This window comes from Balaenoptera physalus (assembly GCF_965194825.1).
Source record: "Balaenoptera physalus genome assembly, chromosome: 5".
In the NCBI taxonomy this organism is placed as follows: domain Eukaryota; kingdom Metazoa; phylum Chordata; class Mammalia; order Artiodactyla; family Balaenopteridae; genus Balaenoptera; species Balaenoptera physalus.
The window spans coordinates 63916515-63942054 of NC_138884.1; the positions used below are offsets into that span (position 1 = coordinate 63916515).

Below are 25540 nucleotides of genomic sequence, written 5' to 3' on the forward strand. Positions count from 1 at the left end.
GAGAAGAAAAAGAAATAAAAGGAATCCAAATCGGAAAAGAAGAAGTAAAGCTGTCACTGTTTGCAGATGACATGATACTGTACATAGAGAATCCTAAAGATGCTACCGGGAAACCACTAGAGCTAATCAATGAATTTGGTAAAGTAGCAGGATACAAAATTAATGCACAGAAATCTCTTGCATTCCTATACACTAATGATGAAAAATCTGAAAGTGAAATTAAGAAAACACTTCCATTTACCATTGCAACAAAAAGAATAAAATATCTAGGAATACACCTACCTAAGGAGACAACAGACCTGTATGCAGAAAATTATAAGACACTGATGAAAGAAATTAAAGATGACACAAATAGATGGAGAGATATACCATGTTCTTGGATTGGAAGAATCAACATTGTGAAAATGACTCTACTACACAAAGCAATCTACAGATTCAATGCAATCCCCATCAAACTACCACTGGCATTTTCACAGAACAAGAACAAAAAACTTCACAATTTGTATGGTAACACAAAAGATCCTGAATAGCCAAGGCAATCTTGAGAAAGAAAAACGGAGCTGGAGGAATCAGGCTCCTGGACTTCAGACTATACTACAAAGCTACAGTCATCAAGACAGTATGGTATTGGCACAAAACAAGAAATATAGATAAATGAAGCAGAATAGAAAGCCCAGAGATAAACCCACACACATATGGTCACCTTATTTTTGATAAAGGAGGCAAGAATATACAATGGAGAAAAGACAGCCTCTTCAATAAGTGGTGCTGGGAAAACTGGACAGCTACATGTAAAAGAGTAAAATTAGAACACTCCCTAACACCATACACAAAAATAAACTCAAAATGGATTAAAGACCTAAATGTAAGGTCAGACACTATCAAACTCTTGGAGGAAAACATAGGTAGAACACTCTATGACATAAATCACAGCAATATCCTATTTGATCCACCTCCTAAAGAAATGGAAATAGGAACAAAATAAACAAATGGGACCTAAGGAAACTTAAAAGCTTTTGTACAGCAAAGGAAACCATAAACAAGATGAAAAGACAACCCTCAGAATGGGAGAAAATATTTCCAAATGAAGCAACTGACAAAGGATTAATCTGCAAAGTTTAGAAGCAGCTCATGCAGCTCAATATCAAAAAAACAAAAACCCAATCCAAAAATAGGCAGAAGACCTAAATAGACATTTCTCCAAAGAAGATATACAGATTGCCACCAAACACATGAAAGAATGCTCAACATCATTAATCATTAGAGAAATACAAATCAAAACTACAATGAGATATCATCTCACACCGGTCAGAATGGCCATCATCAAAAAATCTAGAAACAATAAATGCTGGAGAGAGTGTGAAGAAAAGGGAACACTCTTGCACTGTTGGTGGGAATGTAAATTGATACAGCCAATATGGAGAACAGTATGGAGGTTCTTTAAAAAACTAAAAATAGAACTACCATATGACCCAGCAATCCCACTACTGGGCATATACCCTGAGAAAACCATAATTCAAAAAGAGTCATGTACCACAATGTTCATTGCAACACTATTTCCAATAGCCAGGACATGGAAGCAACCTAAGTGTCCATCAAAAGATGAATGGATAAAGAAGATGTGGCACATATATACAATGGAATATTACTCAGCCATAAAAAGAAACGAAATTGAGTTATTTGTAGTGAGGCGGATGGATTTAGAGTCTGTCATAGAGAGTGAAGTAAGTCAGAAAGAGAAAAACAAATACTGTATGCTAATACATATATATGGAATCAAAAAAAAAAAGAAAGAAAAAAAATGGTCATGAAGAACCTAGGGGCAAGACGGGAGTAAAGACACAGACCTATTAGAGAATGGACTTGTGGATACGGGGAGGGGGAAGGGTAAGCTGGGACAAAGTGAGAGAGTTGCATCGACATATATACACTACCAAACGTAAAATAGATAGCTAGTGGGAAGCAGCCGCATAGCACAGGGAGATCAGCTCGGTGCTTTGTGACCACCTAGAGGTGTGGGATAGGGAGTGTGGGAGGGAGGGAGACACAAGAGGGAAGAGATTTGGGGACATATGTATATGTATAACTGAATCACTTTGTTATAAACAGAAACTAACACACCACTGTAAAGCAATTATACTCCAATAAAGATGTTAAAACAATAAAATAAAATGTTTTTAAAAAATCAAAAAAAAAATAAAGAGTCAGTCTATGTAACGATAAATATTTGCAAGTTTTTGCACTAGAGGATCACATCAGAACTGTATATTTAGAAGATATTTCTAGCTGTAACATTGTAGAATGTATTTGAGGGGAATTTATCTGGAGATAAAGAGATCTATTAATGGCTACTGTGCTTGTTCAGGTAAGACACTTTGAATGCCTAAGGTAGGACGGTATTAAGGAAACGGAAAGAGAACAAATAAGAAAGACAACTCAGAGGTAGACTGATTAGGTGAAGGGGTTGAGGGGAGGGAGAGATCTGTGATTTCAGAGAATGGGTAAATTGAAAATTTAGAAAATTGCGAATAATCCTATTAATACATATGTTTGTCTGTTTAATTTGATTAACAGTTAATGGGAAGTAAGGGTGAGGGGAATAAGAAATGAAGAGACTCAGGTGGAAAGAGTGATATAATAAGAATGAGGCAGAGCAAGAAAAGGAAGATGAAAACCACTATGGGACGGCAAAGAAAAAAAAAAGTGAAGATGTAGAGAAATTATAACTTTTTAAATGGTTGATGGGAATGTAAAATTATGTAGATACTATGCAAAACTTTAGCAGTTCCTCTCAATGTTAACCATAGAGTTATCATATGACCCAGAAATTCCACTCTTTGATATATATGCAAAGAAATGAAAATACATGTCCATACAAAACTGAACATTAATGTTCATAGCAGCATTATTTATAATAGCCCAAAGTAGAAAAATCCAAAATCCAAAAATCCAAATGTCCATCAGCTGATGAATGCATAAATAAATTATAGTATATCCATAAAACGGAATATTATTTGGCAATAAAAAGTAATGAAGTCTTACCTTCCACTATGGAAAACAGTATGGAGGTAATATATGTTATCACACTGATGAAATTTGAAAATATTATGTTAAGTGAAAGAAGACAGATACAAAAGACCATATATTATATGATTCTATTTACATGAAATGTCAGAATAAACAAATCCACAGAGACAGAAAGTAGATTAGTAGTTGTGTAGAGTTAAGGGGTTAGGGGAAAACAGAGAATGACTATTAATGGGTATGGGGTTTCTGTTTGGGATGATGAAATGTTTGAAAATTAATTATGATAATGGTTGCACAACTTTGTGAATATGCTGAAAAGAATTGAATTGTATACTTTAAGTGAGTGAACTGTATGGTATGTTAATTATATCTCAATAAAGCTCTTAAAGAAAAAAGAACGGAAAGAGATAAAAGGAAGGAAGAAAGGCCAGAGGGAAGACATCAAAAGGTTCTAGAAGTTCAAAAGTGTGTTTTCATTAAATGTAAAAAGCTCTTGACAGCTATTGTTCACTGAAGCTGTCAGTCACCTACCTATCATTATCCTCCCCATTTGGCACTCATGTGACTTCTACAGCAGTATCAAATAGTTCTCTCAATAGTTCTTTCTGACTCAAGAAAAGCCTTAGTTAATTTTCTTTTTGCATTTTAAATTTTATTTTTTCAAATAAAACTACCCCCCAATGGTCAGATACAGTGACAGTAGAACTTGTTCATTAGAAAAGATTTGTAGCTAATACTTTAGTGCATGTTTCAGTGTTCAAAGAAGCCCTGTGTCCTTGTGGAGGTCAAAATTTGTTGTTAAGTAGCAGTGGGAAGAGACATAATGAAAGATAAATGATGCTTGATTGAAAACATGAGTAAGAAAGTAGGAAACTGTACCCAAGAGAACTGAAGCCAAAGTGGGTGGGAAGTACTGCTCTGGCTAATCATCTTCAACAGCCCAGGTCAATGGCATATGCATTCTTTTTGGTCCTCATCAGGTTTTAATTACCTCAGTATTCTAAAATTCCTTTCAAGGAACAACTTCTCATGGAATTTCACCATACAAATTTGCATTAATGAGCAGAGCTCTGAAGAGTAGCACTCTCTGAATCTGTTTATTCCTTCTGAACTCTTATGAACTAAAACACCAGTTATTTTAATTATATTTTAATTATGACATCCATCAACTTTTCATTTATGAAACATTATGTCTCTCTTATTTGCATAATATGGGGTTATGGAAACAAGACACACAGCTTGTCAGAACATGAAACATAAAAGGAAGCACAAATCTTCATTTAATCTTTTGCACAACTTTGAATATTTCTATCCACATCACAGATTTAATGAAATATTATTAAATATTTGTTATGAATAATAACACCACCACCTCCTGATATTTGCATAACCACAGCTTTCTTCCAGAGTTATTCTGTCGTCCTTAGGCAATGAATTAAAACCCCAGCTAGATGATTGACCCATATTGTTTTGCCTTAAACTTTCCCATATCCACTATTTTTGTCCAGTAATTCTTTCCCCATGGATGCTCCACCATGTGCTCACCGCATAATGTCTACTTTTGAATCCTGTGATTACTCTTCAAGGCTCTGCTGTCTTCCCTCCCCCCAAGCTTGGAATTATTTTATCTGCTGTAACTCTCCATGGGGATAAGCAGGGCTTTGCTAGGCTCCCAAGCTGCTTCCCTATCTCTGTGTATTTTGTGTCCAGTGTTGCCACTCAGATTCCGAGGTCCTGGATACAAGTCCTCACCTCTTTTGAGAAGCACATCCACCATCCAGCATGCACTTTCCACCAGCTCACTCCACTCCATCTATGCACAAACTCCTTGCTAGTCTTTCTCAGTTGCTTTTGATAATAAAAATAATGAAATAATCAAAACTCCTAAGTCCTCACCATGTTTTAGTTACTGTTCTAAGTGCCCTTTCATATATTAACTCATTTAATCTTTTCAATAAATCCCACAAGGTGTGTATTATTACTCTCATTTTACTGATAAGAAAGCTGAGGCACAAATAAGTTGAATGACTGCCAAAGGTCCTGCAGTGGGGAGCCAGGATAAGAACTCAGGTAGGCTGGCTGCAGAACCCACACTCTTAACCACTATGCTGGGCAACCTCTTTCAGAGACCATGAGCCCTTCAAATCATGCGGCCATTGCTGTGCCAGAAAGAAATCACTTTATTCCTCATTCTTGAATCATTGAGTGACAACATTTTGATTAAATAAAGCATTTGAAAAAGCTCCAATAAAAATAACAGATGCTCAGAGAGCTAAGGTGAAAGAACCTGAAGATGTACCTTGGTAAAAATTGTAACATTGAAAGAAAACGGTTGACATTGAAAAGAGCAAGAAGAGTTCTTTCTATTCTGAGTTTTGGTTCAATACCTCCCCATGAGACAGTCTGGATAATGAGCCCCTCAGAATTTAAACGAAAGTAAGGGAGGGATTAAAAGGATGACACTTTTCAAAAATGTTTTGATTCTTTGTGAAAGGTTTTCTAGACTGACCTGCTGAACGGATAGCTTTTGTCACTGCTCATCTTCATTTTGGTGTGAATACCTTAAAGGTGAGGTCACTTAAAATTTTCTTTTGTTTGGATGCCAAAGCCTTCTCTAAGGCTGGATATTCCTACACTACAGTGAACCTGTTTAGTCATCTTGTTGGAATAGTCTTACCAACAGACTCTTGGTTTCGAGGGAGAAACAAAGAAGGAAAGAGGAGAGAGTTGCCCTTTAGCAGTACAAAATTTGTAAGTGTATCTTGATTCCAGATAAAAGCTTAATCTCATTTCTCTTCCTGCTGTGTTTGAAGCAATTCATCTCTAGCAAAACTCTCTACTAAAAATAGTTTTTGTGTTGCAAGTAGTTTAGGGCTTCCTACTACTTTATAACACAATATTTTATTTAGTAGACAAATATTTACCAAGTACCTATGAGGTATAAGCTCCACCAATATGGAACAACCACTGAAATTAGTCAATGTTTAAGTTAAAATTAGGTTAGGAGTAAAAGAAATTAGGGAGAAAACATTCTTTTCTTTTTTTGAAAAACATGTAGTAATGAATATTTTAGGGCATGTCTGCATGGTTAAGGAAATGAACTCAAACAATTTTTCACTTGTGACCTATACATAAAATGGTAATCCAGTCACAGTGATGTTTCTGGAGTTAGAACAGTTCAACAGGAAACCACATCCTTTTGATGATAAGAATTTTGTTGCAAAACAAGCTCCCTCTTTATGAATGGTTTTCTGTATCTGATGCAGAGGGGAGCAGAGTGAGAAGATGGGTCTGGCATTTTCTTTTTATTTATTTATTTATTTATGGCTGTTTTGGGTCTTCGTTTCTATGCAAGGGCTTCCTCTAGTTGCGGCAAGCAGGGGCCACTCTTCATCGCGGTGCGCGGCCTTTCACTGTCGCGGCCTCTCTTGTTGCGGAGCACAGGCTCCAGATGCGCAGGCTCGGTAGTTGTGGCTCACGGGCCTAGTTGCTCCGTGGCATGTGGGATCTTCCCAGACCAGGGCTCGAACCCGTGTCCCCTGCATTGGCAGGCAAATTCTCAACCACTGCACCACCAGGGAAGCCCAGGTCTGGCATTTTCAAGTTTTAAAAAAGTATCATTATTTTTCAGCCATTATTTCCTCCAAAGAGAAATCATTAGTTTTTCTCTGAAATTCTCTTAGAAATGCTTTGCAAATCTGGTACAATTTGTGTGCACTGTGCTTCTCCTCTAAAAGACCATAAGTTCCTTGAGATGAAGACTGATTGAAGGTTCTTTTCTATGCTCCCCTGTGTTTCATACATAGTAATGCTCAATAAATATCTACTGAGTTAACTAATTACTCTGCATTAATTAACTTCACCTTCATTCTCATTCATGAACTCTACTTTCTCTAATATGTTCCTAAGAAATTCTTGGCCTTGTCTCATGTCTCCTTTTCTTTATTTATGCTGTTCCCTCTGCCTGTGGCACATGTCATTCTTCCCAATGCCGCCTCCTCAGCCTTCAAGGCCCAGTTCAAAGGACTTCTCTAAGGCAAAACCATGTACCCACTCAGCCCCCATAGCATACTGGGCATAATTCCATTATGACATTTATCACTTTATTATAGTAGTTACTTAATACATCTCTAGATCACACATCCTTGAAGAGGGGAGCCTATGTATTATTCGTTTTTGAGTGTCAAGCAGAAAGTGTTTGGCACACAGAAGAAACTCATTAAATTTCAACTGACTGAGTTCGTGGTCTTCTATTAATAAAGGTGATGATTATGTTCATCAGCACTTGCCTGTGCCCCAGCAGGATCCCATCTCTTTTAAGGATACTTCAGGTGTTTGCACATGTAATACTCTTGTCTTGCCACCAACCAAAGAGTAGCAGGCCAGAGTAACTTTAGATCCTTCCAGAAACACAGCAGAACTCAGAATTAGTGCTACCTGAGATACTTATCAGAGGTCGGGTTGATGTTTCTGGGGTGGGGAAACTGCCTCTACCTTCTTGCCCAGATACAAGGATACAGGAGCATCCCTAATCCTTCTAGACCATTGATGACAAAAGGTAGACCCGGTTGATATCTTTAACTTTTTAACTGGGGCCTATTTTCCACTTTACCACTACCAGCTACCAATCCCAGGGAAGATAATTCCTTCTTCTTTTCCATGTGTAATTTTTAACAGAACAAGAACTGGTACCTTTAACTTTCAAAAGAATATTCCTGTTCAGTTCTCCCATGGATTAGATCCTGCTGGACAGGCCATGTCCGTCTCAACTCTATAATTGTTCAGAATTGTTCTTTAGACTGTGGGCCCTGACACTGGGCTGGAGACAGAGCTTTGTCACATTTCCCTCATTCCACAAAGTTTCCCAAAACATCAGTCATTTGCATTCCACTTTCATACTTTTTGTTATATTTGTATACTGCTGATACTATTATTGCCTTAATATTTTTCTTTAAATTGATTATTTACTCAAATAAATATGGCCTTATCCTGTGCAATATTATCTATAAAAGTCAGGTTTGAAATCTTATAACCTTATGAAATAGATGCTCATTATACACCACCAGTGGTTCTCACACCACTGAGTTCCTGGGTCCAAAAACCTGAGCTATAACTATTTATTTATTATAGTAATGATATCTCTTGGTTCACATATTATTTCTTTCTTATATTTCTCTTCTATTTTCTTTTCTTCAAACCTGTCCTATTTTAGATGCTCTTCGTATGCATTACAGATTACTTGCTTTATAAATGGGGATTACTGGTTTAAGAGGTGTGAAAAGAGCCCCAAAGCCCACATCCTAGTTCCAGCTCCTCTCATACCCAACTTTGAGGATTTAGTAATCACTCTGTCTGTTCATGCTAGAATGAGAGGAGTGTCCCAGAGGCCCTCGGTCTTTGAGGCTTATTGTGATTTGAAGCACATAAACAAAATATATGGTATTAGTTCATTTACAAAGACAAAAATATTTCAGAACATCTAGTATAATGGACCTGGAACATAGGAAATAGTTGTCAACTGTAGTATAATTCTGACTTTTAAAAATTAAAATGTAAAGTCAAATGTCAATGAGATTTTTAACAGTATTTTTTCTAATTTTTTATAGAAAAATATATTTAAATGTTACTAAGTGCAGTAAGGGCTAATCATGAATTTCAGAAAGAACATTCTATACCAAAACTATGTGAAATTGAGATTCTAGTGTTCAAGTTCTGTCTTTTTTTAACATGCAATTCTTTCTCAAAAGTCCATCAACATTGGGTAGAAGAACAAGTTCATTGAAACCATGGATGATTGCCCTTATTATTGCAGCTGTTGTGTTGGTTCTAGCAATAATCATCAGTCTCCTTGTTTATTTTTTGGCATTTGGTAAGAATCTATCTCACTGTATTATTTTGAAAATTTAAAGATCTAGTCAATTTATTTCAAAATCTTAATAGTTTAGAAAACCTTTTGTAATATCTTAAAATGTAGTTTTCATTGCAATAATTTACATAATGTATATATACTTTGTACAATTCGATATTTCTTTGCATAAATTTGTCTACATTTGGGGAATGATCATCCTTTATGTATAAAAATTACTTCTACTGTTTAAAATTTGACTTGATTCATATAACATTTCCTCTTGAACAGTGAAATAGATTCATAACATATGTTATTGTATGGTTTAATAATATTTAATGTACTGAGAGTAAAAATTATTTTAGTAGTAATTCTAACTTTGAGGTCAGCTTGTGGGAATATAATACATTCTATTATTATCATATAATTAGCAGCTTAAATTTATGAATTATCACTAACAGGTGATAATTGTGTCAGGATACAACTGACAACCATGTGACTATGAGAATGTGTGATCTTAAAAAAGGTGTTGGCCATAGCTGTTAAGTGTTTAATTCTCAACAGTTCATCAATTATAGGAGTATTTTGCATGTCATCCCTTCTGATATTTATACAACTCAAATGAGCTAAAGAGAAACCATCCATTTTTGTTCTCCCTTCCAGAACAGAAGTTTCACTATTACCAAACTTCCTTCCAGATCCCCAGTATTGAATATAATCCTGATTTTTCAGTGGAACATTCAAAAAATAGGACAGACTTGAAACAAAATATCAGTAATGAGGTAAGCCTGAGCTTTGCTGGCATCATTCCTACCCTGACAATAGTATTGTGAAGGAGTTTAAAATAAAATAAGAGGCAAGTTCAGAACACACCAAATTGCACCTATGTTAGGGTTGCCAGAAAAAATACAGAATGCCCAGTTAAATTTTAATTTCAGATCCTCCTGAACATATATTTCATGCAATATTTTAAACATGCTTATACTAAAAAATCATTCATTGTTTATCTGAAATTAAAACTTAACTGTATTTTTATTTGTTAATCCTGGCAACGCTAACCAACATTATCTCAGGAAGACTGGAAAAATCATTGGACAAAGGATAATTATACCATATACTGAACAACATAAGCCCAACAGAAAATAAATAGCTCAAATACAAAAAAGAAAAAGAAAAAGAAAGGTATTAGAGTTATCTGGAGACATAAGTTAGTCAGGCACAAACAACATTACCACATACTATATATTAAACACCTACTGTGTGTATGACCTGATACATTTCCCATTAGGCAACTTATACTGAACATTTATTCCTGAAAATATACCACAGAAACACACAGACTAGCTCTTTCACTGAAGACTTCAGTTGTATACACAGCTTCTGAGCCTAGCATTGACTAAAGATGACAGATCTTTGCCAGGTTCAAAAGTACTTCTTTAACCCTTTCCCAACAAAAATCAGAAGCTGAATGAAATGAGTTGAAGGATGCAACCAAGTGGGATTGGCATGCCTCTTCAAAAATACATCCTAAGGAATAAATGATTAGGAGAAAAAAATCAGGGCAGGATATAAAATATTTTGTTACAGGAAGTAATATATTGAATTAGAGAGAGTCAAGTCTTTTAAGTCAGAACATCTACATCATATCCCAATTTTACCCTTTGTCAGCTTAGCAACTTTGGGAAAGCTATTTGACCCCTCAAAATTTCAACTACAAAAGAGGGACAATTTCATCTACCTTCCTGAGTTATTCTGAGGATTAGTTTATGTTGTGAATAAAAAGTATGAAAAATAATGTCTAAGTAATGTTAGCATCTCTTTCTTGTTCTGAGAACTTTTCATACACCTCTGCTGGAGCACTTACCACTTTGTTACAGCATTATTATTTTATATGTCTATGCCCCTCTGGATTTTTGAGGGGATAAGTCTACTTATTCTTGTGCCTGTCACAGTATCTACCACATGGTAGGACCATAAAATACTTATCAAGGAGATGACCAGCAAATAAATGGCCAGTTCATTAGTACTGGTTCTGTCCTCTAGAGTATAAATGGAGACAACATGAAGAAGGGCATATATTGTCTTATCTTATTCTAAGTAAAGATTTAATGCATTTTTCTTGATGAATATATTCATTTTTTAAAAGTGCCCCTAAAATATTCATTCTCCTCCTCTTCCCCATTTACCACAGCATCAAAACACAGCCTGAAAAATTTCACTAAAGCCTTGAAACTTATCTTTTAATCACATCCATGAGAATGATAACTGAGCTTGAATGATAGTCGTTGATAAGTCTGTACATATCAAGTGTTCAAAGAAACTCAGTCTCTGTACTGGCTGTTGAAATATCGAGCTTAATTCAACTCTTTATATCATTCATCTTTGACCGGGTGAAAAGTTACTCAAATATCAACATTCAGTTACAGGGATGACCTTTATGACAACAGATTATGCCTAAATGAGCCTTCTGGGATAGTTATAAACAAACTTAGAAGTAAATGCTATTTGAATCACTGCACATTTTATAGAGGTATTTTTGTGATATATAGAAATTGTGAAATTCATATTTAACAAAATTCTATACTGTTGATTTTTTTTCTTTTCTCAGATAGATATTTCAAAGATCCAGTTTAAATCGTCATTACATCAAGTCACATGCTTTCAACCTTACGTAATTACAGCTACTTACTTTGATGAAAAGGCAACTTTGTATTATTTAGTTATTCTTCAATTATTTGCATTTTGATAGGATCTAAAAATCTTAGCTATACCAAGAGCAAAAATAATTTAATATTATTATATTTAATTGTTATTTCTCCTGTACACAGTACCTGTAGGGAGAGAGTGTCGTAACTTGGGTAGTGATGAAATATATTCTACTGGCTGTCCTTTTAAAGTTTTTTGCATTTCAGTTAAAGATTCTTACAATCATTGAAAACTCTTCTCAATTTTACTTACATTTTAAACAATGAACAGATATTATGGATTTTTTAAAATCAAGAAAAAAATACAAAGTTGATGAATTTAACATGTGCTTTTGATTTATTTTTTCAGAAAAAAAAATTCTAGAAACCTCAGATACTCTCCCCTTCCTAAATATGATCAAGTTTTACAAGCAGGAAATAATTCAGGTATTAACACCGATATGATAAAGAAAGGGGAAAAAATCCATGACAATAAAGGTATAAAATATTTGTTGTATTTTCTTGAAATATAACTAATACTTAAATAATAAGTTATAAAAGTAATAATTACTATGGCTAGGTCCTCACTCATTTATTCTGGTGTTTTTGTTTTTCAGGTCAAGTAATGATGGTTTGAAAACAGATGTATTGTTCAAATTTCAGTTTGCTTCTAACAATGCAGACACAATAAAAAGACAAGCTGATAACATTTTGCATCAGAAGTTGAAATTAAATGAAGGGTTCTTGAAGCTAGATACTTCATTACCTTATCTTAGAGGCAAGAAATACAATTTTTCTTTCCTTGTTACAGTTTATCATTTTAACAATCTTCTCATCTACAGAGAAATCTTTATTTTACCCTTAAAATGAAACCACTTTTCATTTTTAAGTCTCTTATTTACTTGATAATAAACAAATCACACAATCAGCACTAAAGCTTATCTTCCTTTGGTTTGTATGGAAACAATTATGAAACAAGAATTACATGATAATCTAAATATAGTAGTATTTCTTACTTTTTTAAAAAAGAGATCTTAGTAGAATTGTTTGAACTAATTAAGCATGCATGTGATAAAAATCTACACTGTGCTACTGATCTAGTAATCCATAGTGCCCGGCTGTTTCTGATGCAATACTCTCTCAAATCTGAATTCAGAATGTAAGAGTGGTGTGCACACAGAAATCACAATATGTGAGGCACAAGTGTGATTTGGCTCCGGTGAAAAGAAGTCTGATATTTTTTCTTTTACTCCCATAACACTTCCTAGGCACATAGGATAGGATTGGCCAAGGACATGAAGGGGATAGAAGGAAGAGAAAGATGACAGGCCCCAGTAGTATACTTGTATCAGGCATAAAGACACCATCTCATTTACAACACAGATATTTATCTGGGTGATAAATGTTTGGGGTCTGAGATTAAACAAAGCTCGTTATAATTCGAAGACAACTGTTAGCCTTCTATAAATTAACTTTAAAGTTGTCATATTTTACCAGACTGTGTAAGTTGTGAAATGAGATTCTAAAGCTGACAGATAAAGCAGACAAGTTACCAATAAGTCTTCCCTTGGTACTTTTTCTGCCAAATTGTTCTAGAGTACTAGAGCAAGTATATTATAATCTGTTCAAAGAGGAGAAAATTGCATCACAGTTTTGGCCGAAGTCAGAAGGAAGAAAAATAGATTGAAGATAAGAACTTGAAGTCTCTGTGAGTAATGCTCATCATTCGGTTCTGCTAGTCATGCAGATAGAATAGAGTAGACTCTGAATCCAATGCACTGGGCTTAGATAGCAGAGACAAGGTTGCCTGAAGGAAACATTTTGTTGAAGAGATGTAGGTATGTAAAAAATTTTTATTTTCAAAAAATTTAATTTTGATTTTGAGCTCTCATTAAGCTAAATGTTAGAAACTTAAACTCCATCATTTCTGGATCTATCCCCCACCCTCATCACCACTCTGTGATGTTAGGGGACTTAGGTCATATACAGTGTTGCTGGACCAGGGTGGGGGACTGGTCCATGCAGGCATCTGCTGGTGATCACAAGCTCTTCAGTTGCCTGTCTAAGCAAATTACTGTTAAGACATTCCTCATTCCCATGGAAAGGTCTCCTCAGATTCATAATTTATCCTGAGACACTTCTGTGATTCCCAAGAGAGCTTGGAAATTAATTTGTATATTTTTAAAATTTTACTTCTCTCTGCAAAAGACTGGTAATTCCTTGAATACGGGAAATGCGTCTTCTGTAGATATAATCACATCCCCAAGATTAGCACAGAACTCAGCAAAGGGCAGGAACAGGGTATTTAAAGACAGTTAAAGACAGGAACTGTCTTTAACTCTGTAAACTAACTCAGTGTCTTGAAAGTGAGCATGAAACAAAAGTAGTCTTTTAAAATTAATAAATACCACAGAACACTGAGGAACCTGAAATCATTCCTTTTCCACCTAGAGTTTTAGAACTATGCTTTAAAAAGTGAGAGGTTGTATGTATAAAATTTAAAAACCAAAAGTTGTGTTCCATAGGGTAAGATAAATCATTTAAATACATACAGTATAAAGAGAATATGCATGGAATGCACTCTAGGAAAGACTGTAGGTGGTAGTGGAAAGAAACCAAGACTTAGAAACTAGAAGACCTGTGTCCCAGCAGTAACCAAAGTTGTAGCCTTGGATAAGTTGCTGGATCTCTGTGTCTCAGTTCCTGTTTTGCAAAATGAAAATAGTAAGTAGAGTGTATTCTTTAGGAAAATGTAAAAATGCTTTGAAAAGTACAAGTACAAACAAATTAATGTAATGTAGTATTTTATGGACTTTCTCAGATATATTTAACAATGCTGATCCTGGGAAGTTAGAGAATTGATTAACTTGTCTCCTAAAAAAGAGAGCTTGGAAACTAAACACACATATGGTCCCAAAACACAAATATTGGAAGTTAGCTGAGAACATCTTGGGTCCAGCAGAAATCTATTAAGCTTAATCTTTCAAAAGTATTTTTTACAGTATTATAATGTAGCTCAAGGAGAAGCTTTGAGTTTAACTTTCAGAGGTAATAAAATGAAAGTCTGATAAATAGTTGTCTATGTAATGTATATCTTCTTTAAAAAAAATTGCAGAATTTGAAATGTTCATGTATAATTAGGTAATGTTTTTCTAAAATGTATAGCCTTGTGACAATTTCTTCTCATTTTGTAGAAGTCGGAATTCTTTCCAGAAGTTCCAAGTGACAAGGTTTTAAAAGAAGGAAAGAAGACTAGGGTTTGGAAGGAAGGAAGGATAGAAGGAAGGAAGGAAGGAAGGAAGGAAGGAAAGAAAGAAAGAAAAAGAAAGAAAGAAAGAAAGAAAGAAAGAAAGAAAGAAAGAAAGAAAGAAAGAAAGAAAGAAAGAAAGAAAGAAAGAAAGAAAAAAGAAAGAAAGAAAAAGAAAGAAAGAAAGGAGGAAAGAAGGAAAGAAAGAGAGAGAAAGAAAGGAGGGAGGAAGACAGGAAGAAAGAAGGAATGGGAGATAGAGGGATGGAGGAAGGAGAAAAGGAAGGGAAGGAAGGAAAGGAAAGGAAAAGGAAAATAATTAGTTGAAAGAACAAATTAAGATTTTCAATGTTACATGAAAGTGTATTTTCAATCATTAATTTTACCCTGTTACAACCTTGTATGAAATTATTAAGTAACTTTTATTGATCCCAAAATATGTCTCTATTTCTGTTTCTCTTCATCATTTAAATATATACAATATAAAGAAAAGGTGCATGGAATTTACTTGTAGGGGAGGAAAAATAATTTTCCCTCTATCCTTCTGAGTTCTGGGCTAAAACCTCTGTAATAAAAAAACAGATTAACAAGAGAAAAAGAAACAGAAATTTGTAAACATGTATACATGGGAGATAACCAGGGAAAAATGAGTAAATCAAAGAGGTGGCTTAGAATTCAGCATCAGCATCTTCATCAAAGAACAATAAATTTGTGGAGAAATGGCAGGACAAAAGAAAGTTTTTGTCTTCCAAGGGCGGAGATAAAGGCTAGTTAGTAAAGTGTCAGTAATTTATATCTAGGCCTCTCCTTTTTGTAGAATTTTATTTAAATTAAGAATTTATTGACAATTCAGTTCCTCCCAACCAGAAACATTCATGTCATGTAGGCAGAGAATTTTAAATTATAACTGTTCCATTGCTGAGCAATCATTTTGTTTTTGTTTCCCAGATATGAATAAAGTACAAGCAGAGCACATTCTGAACAGCTGTAAGTTAAAGAATATTATTGAGATGTATATAAATCAAATAATAGAACCCAAAACACTTTTGGAATACCTCTATTCCCATGTTTACTTTTTTCCCAAAAGTATATAACATCTCCGAATGGATACATAATTTAACTCTCCCTAAGGGAAAAGAAATACTACTAATAATTGGGAATGTCTATATGGACAAACTTGCTCTTCCTCAAAGAAAGTTTCACTGATGACTTTTTTTTACAATTCCCTTTCACTTTATCTTATTTATTTGGCTCACTTTGTTAAAGCAGAAAATTTTGCTTAGAATTTAATGACATCCACTAACTTTAATATGTGAACTTTGACATTTGTGCTCTAGTAGTATAATAATTATAATACTAGACAAGTATTTTAAAAGAGTGCTGCTATAAGTAGTGTACATTTCACACTCAAAATTGTCAAATATCACTGGGGTAAACTGCTGCCTATAAGAGTGTGACTCAGAAAATTATATAAAAAAAAATTTTTAAGTGAAATTGCTGTAAGGGTGTGTTAAATATTTTTTTAAAGTTAATCCTTTTTTCAATGTAAATAATCATTATTCTGTCATATAACTTTGTTAATTTTGCAAAGTAAGGCAAACATAGATGTTTCCATCTTTAACTCTGGCACATTTATAACTCTATAATAACCATCTTATTCCCTCTGACAGTTTGCGGTTTAGGGAGGGAGTTCCCTTCCATGGAAAGAATTGCCGATGGTAGTGTTGCAAAGAAAGTTGACTGGCCTTGGCAAGCCAGCCTGTAGGTGGATGGCACCCATTTCTGTGGAGCACCTTTGATCAGTGAGGAGTGGCTCCTGACTGCTGCTCATTGCTTTGAAATGTAAGTCTTCAGTCTGTACCAACCAGATAACAAATTTTATCTCTTTTTCTTACCTTCACTTCCTATAATTCTTATCCCTTTTTCATTGATCATCTTAGGCCCTAAAATGGTGTTCATAATTGTCCAGGAGACTTAGAAGAAATATCAGGTAGTGAAGAATAGTAGAAAAAATTAGAGTATTTTCAGCTCCAGTTGAATACATATTCTCCATCAACCTCAACTTTAAGAACAAGTCAACACCGCCAAAAGTTAAACACACTCACCAGTTTTCCTGAGATATATTGTGAATTTTTTTAAAGACTCAGATAATAGTATCCTAACCCACAAACTTACATCTGATTATACCACATAAGTATCTTTGGTGCTATGCTTTTATTATTTGTATGCTTTTTGGTGATTTAACATATGGGACACTTGGAGATAATAAAGAGATACAGTGACCCTATTGAAATTCATATAAAACGGGAAAATATTCTGGATAAATTCTAACCAAAAAGAAAGGATGTGAAAATATATAAAGTGTGGCTTCCACTCTCATTCCCTCTCTGTCTCTCTTTCTCTCTCTCCCTTCCTCTCTCCCTCCCTCCTTCTCTCCTTTCTTCCCTCCCTCCTTTCTCTCTCTGTAGACATACATGCATTTATATAACTGTGCACAGATATGAGTATATGTGTATGTGTACATGTAGGTACATATGTCTAATTTTTATTTACTTATATACTCAACTAATCTGAATTACTTTTGCAACCAAAAATGGCAATAATATAGTTTTCTTTTAAAAAAATACAAACTTCCCCTCAAGGAGAGTAATTTAAGCTATTTTAGAATGGGGGCTGCTTCCCACTAGCTATCCATTTTACATTTAGTAGTGTATATATGTCCATGCCACTCTCTCATTTTGTCCCAGTTTTTTTATCAGCAAAATGAAAGCAAAGCAGTCCTTGGGGAGAAGCCTCAGATAAGAAGGTGGGGGGATCCCAAACAACTACCACCTTAAACAATTTGCCCTTCTCCTGCTCTAATGTCCCATGCAAATCCAGATTCCTGGGCAACTTTAGATCAGAAATGATCTAAACCAACCATAATCTTTTTAATTTGTGATCAGTTACAAAAACCCCAAACTCTGGATGGCTAGTTTTGGAACAACTCTAAGCCCTCCACTAATGAGAAGAGAGGTGCAGTCGATTATCATTCATGAAAACTATGCTGCCCATAAGCATGACGATGACATCGCTGTGGTGAAGCTCTCCACCCCCGTCATATTTTCGGATGAGGTGCACAGAGTCTATCTCCCAAATGCTACTTTTGAAGCCTTGCCTGAGAGTAAAGTGTTTGTCACTGGATGGGGAGCATTAAAAGCAAATGGTGAGTATCTCACTAAAAATATCTAGGCAAAAAAATGAAAACCCATCCCCCACTGGAATGGAGATATATTTATAAAATAAGATATAAAACCAAAATATAGAAAATAAGAGATGAAATCAAGATGTCCCATGACAAATATGGCAAAAACGACAAATAAACCCAAATATAGTGAATTATGAAAACTAGTATTACTATTACATATTATCTATGTTCCACCATCTTCTTTATGGAGTATTTTGGAAACTAATTATAACTTTCTTTTCAAAAATAATTGGAGCATATTTTTTCATATGATCTTTTTCTTTCTGTTACTGCCTTTCATATTTGAGATTCTGTTATTGTTGCATGATTCTTAAAATATGTGATTTGTGAGCAGTAATAATGATAAGCTTCTGTAATGTGTCATACAGCTAAACAGAAATAGCCTTAAGCAAGCAATTTGAATGGTGTTCTTGATGCTAAATATTAATGGGACCCTTCTTATCCATGTATCTATGGAACAGTTTTTGAGCCTAAGACTTTATAAATTTGACAAATATGACATTTACTATACTTAATAATATACAATAAACTGCAAAGATAGGCCTTTAGATCCTGATATGAGTTTCCAGTTCCTATGTCTCTTGGTTGGATTTATTACATATGGTTTAATCTACCCTTGAATTTCTGACTCTTATTGTAGACTCTTATTATGGCATTATAGTCTTGTTTATGTACTTGCTCAAAGTATAGCTTTTATCCGAGTCTTTATCAGATGGTGGTTAGTATTTTTTAGCAGTAAGTTTTTTTTTTTAATTAAGGTGTATATATATATTTTTAGACATAATGCTATTGCACACTTAATAGATTACTGTATAGTATAAACATAACATTCTATATGTACTGGGAAACCAAAAAATTTGTGTGACTCGCTTTATTGCAATATTAGCTTTATTGCAGGAACTGAACCTGCAATATCTCCAAGATATGCCTGTATAGCTGTGTCCTTTGTGAAGTGATGAGGCAGATTTCCAGATAAGGTGAGGTGAACTGTCATAGATTATCCCAGTGGTGAGAAATGCCCTGGGTTTAAATCTAATATTATCTCCCATTTAGCTATGTGATCATGGCTAAGACTCAAAACCAGATGAGCTTTGGTTTCCCCATCTGAAAAAGAGAATACTCATATCTATCTTTGGTGGTTGTTGCTAGGATTAAATAAGATAGTGGGAGTAAATGTGCCAAGCATGGTATCTAGCACATAGAAGACACCCTAGAAATAAAACTTGAATCTGAACACTGTCATCGAGTCCAGAGTTCTATAACCTCAAGAAACATGTTTTATCACTGGTCCATCCTTTGCAAGAAACAACAATTAACTGTCATAAGCAATAATATGGAAGTTCTTCATCTGTTTATTTTTTCTCTTTAGGCCCCTTTCTCAATACTCTGCGAGAAGTTGAAGTAGAGATCATAAGTAATGATATATGTAATCGAGTTAGTGTATATGGTGGTGCTGTATCATCGGGAATGATATGTGCTGGATTCTTGAGAAGAAAACTAGATGTCTGTGAGGTAAGAATAGACTTAGTTCTACTAAATGAATCTGTTAATAGAGGTGGCCTTCCCCTACATAGACCAATATCACTTCGTGTGACTCTATGAAATTAAATTGTGGGGGAGAGAGGAGAGTATAAAATATAGGGCTATATTTAAAATAGATAACCAACAAGAACCTACTGTATAGCACAGGGAACTCTGCTCAGTATTCTATAATAACCCAAATGGGAAAAAATTTTGAAAAAGAATACGTGTATATCTATAACTGAATCAGTTTCCAGTACACCTGAAACTAACACAACATTGTTAATCAACTATACTCCAATATAAAATAAAATTTTTTTTAAAACTTGAAGAAAATTTTTTAAAATAGGCATCATTAGAAAATCAAAAACAAAAAACAAAAAACAGGGAATGGAAGAACCATATGAAATAGTTCTTGTTTATCACCCTATTGGCCAGGGCCATATGTAAAAAATCATCACCAGCTGCAAACTAGGGCTCTGATTAAAGAAAAGGACTGCAAGTAAATAATAGAAACCAAATCAGAAAGACACACAATCATTGCTTCAAGCCATAGTCATACCCTATAGTTAGGTATCTAATCCCTCTAATTGTAAGGCAGTGTGGGATGGGATTTGCAGATATCTCCATGGCCAACAGAGCCTCATCCCACCAGCACTTGAACCTTCGACCTTAAACAGTGTACATCAGATAGAATTACACTATTTAGGAAAGAAAATATCTACACTTATTCATTTTAAAGTGTTACCTTGCAAATCATGTACAAAAACTAATTAAATAAATGGCATTTTCCCTCAACCATATAAAACATTAATTTTAATTATTAAGCATTTAAAAATAATATGGCTATTTAAAGGACTGAAACTAAATAACTAAAATAATAAAGATTCTACCTATAGCATTTGAAACTGAATCCAACAGTTTAGCAATTCTATGTTTAGAATAGACTCAAATCCACAAAAATGAATCTGTTGAATAGAGAGTTGTATTTGAGTTTATTCTGTAAGAGAGCAGATGTTCTCATTCTGTTGGTCCATGCTCCGTTGCTTCTCTCACCTCTAGTATACTAAGAACCTAAATTAGGATTTAGGACTATGAGAAAAAAGCTGACAGGGATTGCTTTTGGTAGACCAGGGTTTTTATTCTCTGAGTATTCAGAGACTGAGTATTCAGTCCACTGAGCACTGGAGTGTACTAAGAAGCATGTGAAGGGAAGAGAGTTAAAGGCACAAGACTCTAGGACCCCATGCCTACTTCAAACAGCATCATTTCTCTTATTTTTTTAAAAAAGTCCGTAAGGGTCTTCCATATAATACTTCTTTTAAGTGAATAGTTTCATTGTTAAAAGATAAAATTAAAAATCACTTGTCTAAGGGTTAAATATATCAGGAAAGTCCCCATGATTCATTCACTCAAACCAATTCACTTGGTAGCAAAATCCTTTGTGTAATAAATGGAACACACTTATTTGGAATGTACTCTGCATATCTTCCTCCTCCCAAGCCTACTGCTGCACAGTATACAATGCCCCAGACACCTTCCCATCAACTGGTGTGAGTGGAACAAGGTGAGATTCAAATTCAAAGCAAGAGTTATTCCTACCTAACAGAGTTAGGAGAGGCTTCGTGGAGGAAGTGACATTTAGTTGAGCCTTGAGGTCACATTTATGTAAGAACTGGATGCTTGGACTTAGGTTCAATTTGTTTCTCTCTGTTGAGACGGAGCAAAACTAAAAAACTATACAAGGATAAAACTGAAACCTTAGCTTTATTCACACTACTTTCCAGATAAAGACATTAATAAACAGAGATAATAAGATAACGGGTAATAAGTAATAAGCTCAATTATCATACTAACATTAATGGTAAGTAAAAATAAAATTAGTTTTCCATACTTCAATTCAAAATATTAATTTATTAGACATCCAGATTTTCTGATTAACTCATATTTATGACACCCCTTTATTTACTACACTGATTTTTTTTCTTCTTCCTCCTTTCCAAGGTGATTCTGGGGGACCTCTTGTTATAGCACGTGATAGAAACATCTGGTATCTTATTGGAATAGTAAGCTGTGGAATGGACTGTGGAAAAGAAAATAAGCCTGGAGTTTATACCAAAGTGACTCGTTATCAGGACTGGCTTAAATCTAAAACTAACATCTAATGTAACAACCACTTCTACATCCAAAATGTAAATGCCATGTGTGCTCTCTAGCAAATTGTGTTTAGTATGTGCTGCCATGTATATTGTCATCAAGTTCAAGATGCAAGTAAGCATGATCTGGCTAGTCTCCCCTTAAACATGAAGAAAGCAGGCTTTCTTTCACATCACCCAAAGTGTTTCACTGACCATGAGCATATAACATACTGCCGACTCCACAAAGATCTGCCATTGCTGCTAAGTGTCTCTGACTACCTCCTGGTTCACCTTTCTGTTCCTACTACACACTTCCCATTTTAGAAAAATCCAGCAGTTTAATCAGTTGAGTATCAGCTGGCTAAGTATTCTTTATTTTTTTTCCTGACAGAGCATACTGTCCTTCCCTGACTTCACAGTTTTTAGCTTCCTCCTCAAATAATCCTCATTAAGAATCTGTAGGGACTTCCCTGGTGGTGCAGTGGTTAAGAATCCACCTCAAAGTGCAGGGGACATGGGTTCAATCCCTAGTCAGGGAACTAGATCCCACATGCATGCTGCAACTAAGAGTTAGCATGCTGCAACTAAGAGTTAGCATGCTGCAACTAAGGAGGCTTCGAGCTGCAACTAAGGAGCACACGCGCTGCACGCAGCTAAGACCCGGCACAACCAAAATAAATAAATAAAATAAATAAAATTTAAAAAATAAAAATAAAAAATCCAACAGAGTCCATAAAATAAAATTAAAAAAAAAAGAATCTGTAAGTGCAATGCACCAGACAAATCAAGGTAATTAGTTTTGGCCAATGTTAACACAAATGATGGAGGGGCACTAGAAATGAAACCAGGACTTAACAGGTGGCACTACTGTGAGTCCTTTCCCCTTTGCCCTCAGATGTGCATTTAACCTCTCTCTGAAACTTGAAAAAAATTAACATTTAAATTTACACCCAATAGTGCAGATTTTAAACTCTTTAAACAACTGCACTAATGTTTACTTGAGAGCAATGAATAAATTGGATCAGATGGTAGGAAAACAGGAAATATTGTCTAGGACAGGATTTTGTTCTAAATTATGTAAAAATGCCTTTTACTATTCAGAAATTAAAAGCAGTTCCTTGGCCTTTTCGCCAGGTAGGAAATGAGAAGAGGCAAGGAATCAGTTAGAGAAGCTACTTTCCATCCCTGAAAAATGGGAGAAGTTCCAATTCTGGTGCAAATTTACTTTTCACTTCCGTTTAATTATTTCCTAATGCAGTTTATTTGCTAAACCATTTTCTTTCTTTCTTTCTTTTTTTTTGGCAGCACACAGATAATCATAAGTTTTATTATCAATTTAGAAACCTAAACATTTCATGAGGACTAGGAGGCTTACCCATAAGATCCGCCCTCCTGCATTTCCAACTCCCACACATCCATGCCTCACCGCACACACGCCCCAATGATGTGCAATCCGCAGCACAGCGAGTGTCCTTTATTTGCACTATTGGTAGAAAACTGGCATTTAGATTTCAAAATTTTTATTACAAAATTACCAGCAGTTTTAAGCATTTCAACAATGCTTATGAACTCTACTTTGCTGACACAAAAAAAGGCTATTCAAAAAGCAGGACCTGTCTGAAGTGGACTATTGTATGTCCTGAGATCCTTAGAGGCCACCCTGCTCAGGACCCATTTGTGACTGTGTCTTCTTCCATCTCCTCTTCACCATCATCAGTGGGGCCTGATCTGTGTTCTCTGCCAGGTATCTAACTGGACTGAAACAAGCCCTTCAGCTGCTCCACTTCAGCCAAAGTTGACACGTTTGCTATAGCATTCTTGATTGCTTCCACATCCCCTAGAGATGGCCCACCTTTCTTTTTGTCAGTTGGCAAACAAGCACCTGGATTGAAAGTTTTGCTTCTCCTGGCAATATCCTTTGCAAGTTGTGCACCCCGTTTGCCCTTGAACATTTTCTCTGCTTTCTGCCACTCTTTTAGTTTCACCTTCTGGAAATTCAGTACTCTGACTTGTGGAACTTTATAAATCACATATAGTCTGTAATGCTTCTTATTTGTTACAGGATTTCTTAGAATACTTAGATAAGTCAATGATTTGAGAGATGCCAAAGGGTCCAGATCACCCAATTCCACAAGACTGTTGTTGGTGAGAATGAGTTCTGTCAGACAGGGCAGAGCCTGATCAAGTCCCTCACCTATACGGCATATTCTGTTGTTCACTAATAATGTTTCCAGTCTTCTCAACGAAGGAAAACCATCCCAGTTTCCAGATTTCATTGTCAGAAAAATCAAAGGCATCAAACTGGTCTAAGGTAGCGCCTAGACTTTCAATGACAGGAATGTTATACCTCTGCATGTCCAGCTCATGGTCCCGCACGGTGTTGGTGTACTGCGCCGACTGCTCAATCAGCTCCACCGTCAGCTTCACCATCCTGCCACCTCCCGCCCGCCACGTCGCCCGCTCCTCTTGCAACCATTTTATTTTCAATCAATTTCAGAACACTTAAGGGACCCACAGAATGAGAAGCCAATATAAATTATATATTCATCAATAACTTAGAAGCCAGTAGAATATTAGACACTCATAGAAAGTTTGATATGAGTTTAGGAAAGACCTTATTGTATAATATTTAAATTTACTGTTAAAAATGGTAGTCATTCTTTGAAGAATTGTATCTATAAAGAATTTTCAAATAAGAAAGCATCTTTGGAATGGTTTAATAATTATATAGTCATTCTCATATATATATTTAAATGCATATTTCTGGGACTGTACATGACCACGGATTAGTGTTCAGCAAAACTTAAACTTTACCTGTGCATCTAAACCTTTATTTGCTTTCCCCCTCCTTTTACGATTAATTGAGTTAATGAAATAATTGCCATGTTAAGACTTTTCGAGTTTCATATCAAGTAAGAGTCTCTCTTGCCCCACATAATATTACATTGTATAAATTAAAATATATTTCTAATGGTAAATTCAAACTCATTCTCTTTGAATCCTTACTACAAGGCAGGGTTTCTCAATCTTGGCACTACTGACACTGTGTGAGAAAATTCTTTCTTGAGGAGGCAGGGGCAGTGGTGGAGGAGCGGCAGCATCCTCTACATTATAGAATGTTTAGCAGCATTCCTTCCCTCTATATACTAGGTGCCAGTGGTAACCCTACCAAGCTGTAACAAAAAAAAAGTATCCAGGAGCGGAGGGGGGCAGACAGCAGAAGCAAGAAGAACTACAATCCTGCAGCCTGTGGAACAAAAACCATATTCACAGAAAGATAGACAAAATGAAAAGATAGAGGGCTATGTACCAGATGAAGGAACAAGATAAAACCCCAGAAAAACAACTAAATGAAGTGGAGATAGGCAAACTTCCAGAAAAAGAATTTAGAATAATGATAGTGAAGATGATCCAGGACCTCAGAATAAGAATGGAGGCAAAGATCGAGAAGATGCAAGAAATGTTTAACAAAGACCTAGAAGAATTAAAGAACAAACAAACAGAGATGACCAATACAATAACTGAAATGAAAACTACACTAGAAGGAATCAATAGCAGAAGAATGGATAAGTGACCTGGAAGACAGAATGGTGGAAATCGCTGCTGAGGAACAAAATAAAGAAAAAAGAATGAAAAGAAATGAAGACAGCCTAAGAGACCTCTGGGACAACAATAAATGCAACAACATTCACATTATAGGGGTCCCAAAAGGTGAAAAGACAGAAAAAGGACACGAGAAAATATTTGAAGAGATTATAGTCGAAAACTTCCCTAACTTGGGAAAGAAAATAGCCACCCAAGTCCAGGAAGGGCACAGAGTCCCAGGCAGGA

The 25540-nt window shown here is 35.3% G+C and overlaps 1 protein-coding gene and 1 pseudogene across 2 annotated transcripts; one reads left to right on the forward strand and one right to left on the reverse strand.

Moving 5' to 3' along the window:
• Nucleotides 1-22292, forward strand: LOC309660870 (transmembrane protease serine 11G-like). The gene is given in 10 exon segments (XM_082461946.1): nt 1-8896; nt 9536-9696; nt 11485-11543; nt 12174-12334; nt 15752-15790; nt 16474-16565; nt 16569-16645; nt 17749-18008; nt 19420-19562; nt 21575-22292. Coding segments are annotated over 10 exon segments (1296 nt in total). The 5' UTR covers nt 1-8754; the 3' UTR covers nt 21737-22292.
• Nucleotides 22292-24185, reverse strand: LOC309661823 (U2 small nuclear ribonucleoprotein A' pseudogene; annotated as a pseudogene). The gene has a single exon. The product of its transcript is annotated as a U2 small nuclear ribonucleoprotein A' pseudogene (transcript).
• Nucleotides 24186-25540: the final 1355 nt, after the last annotated feature.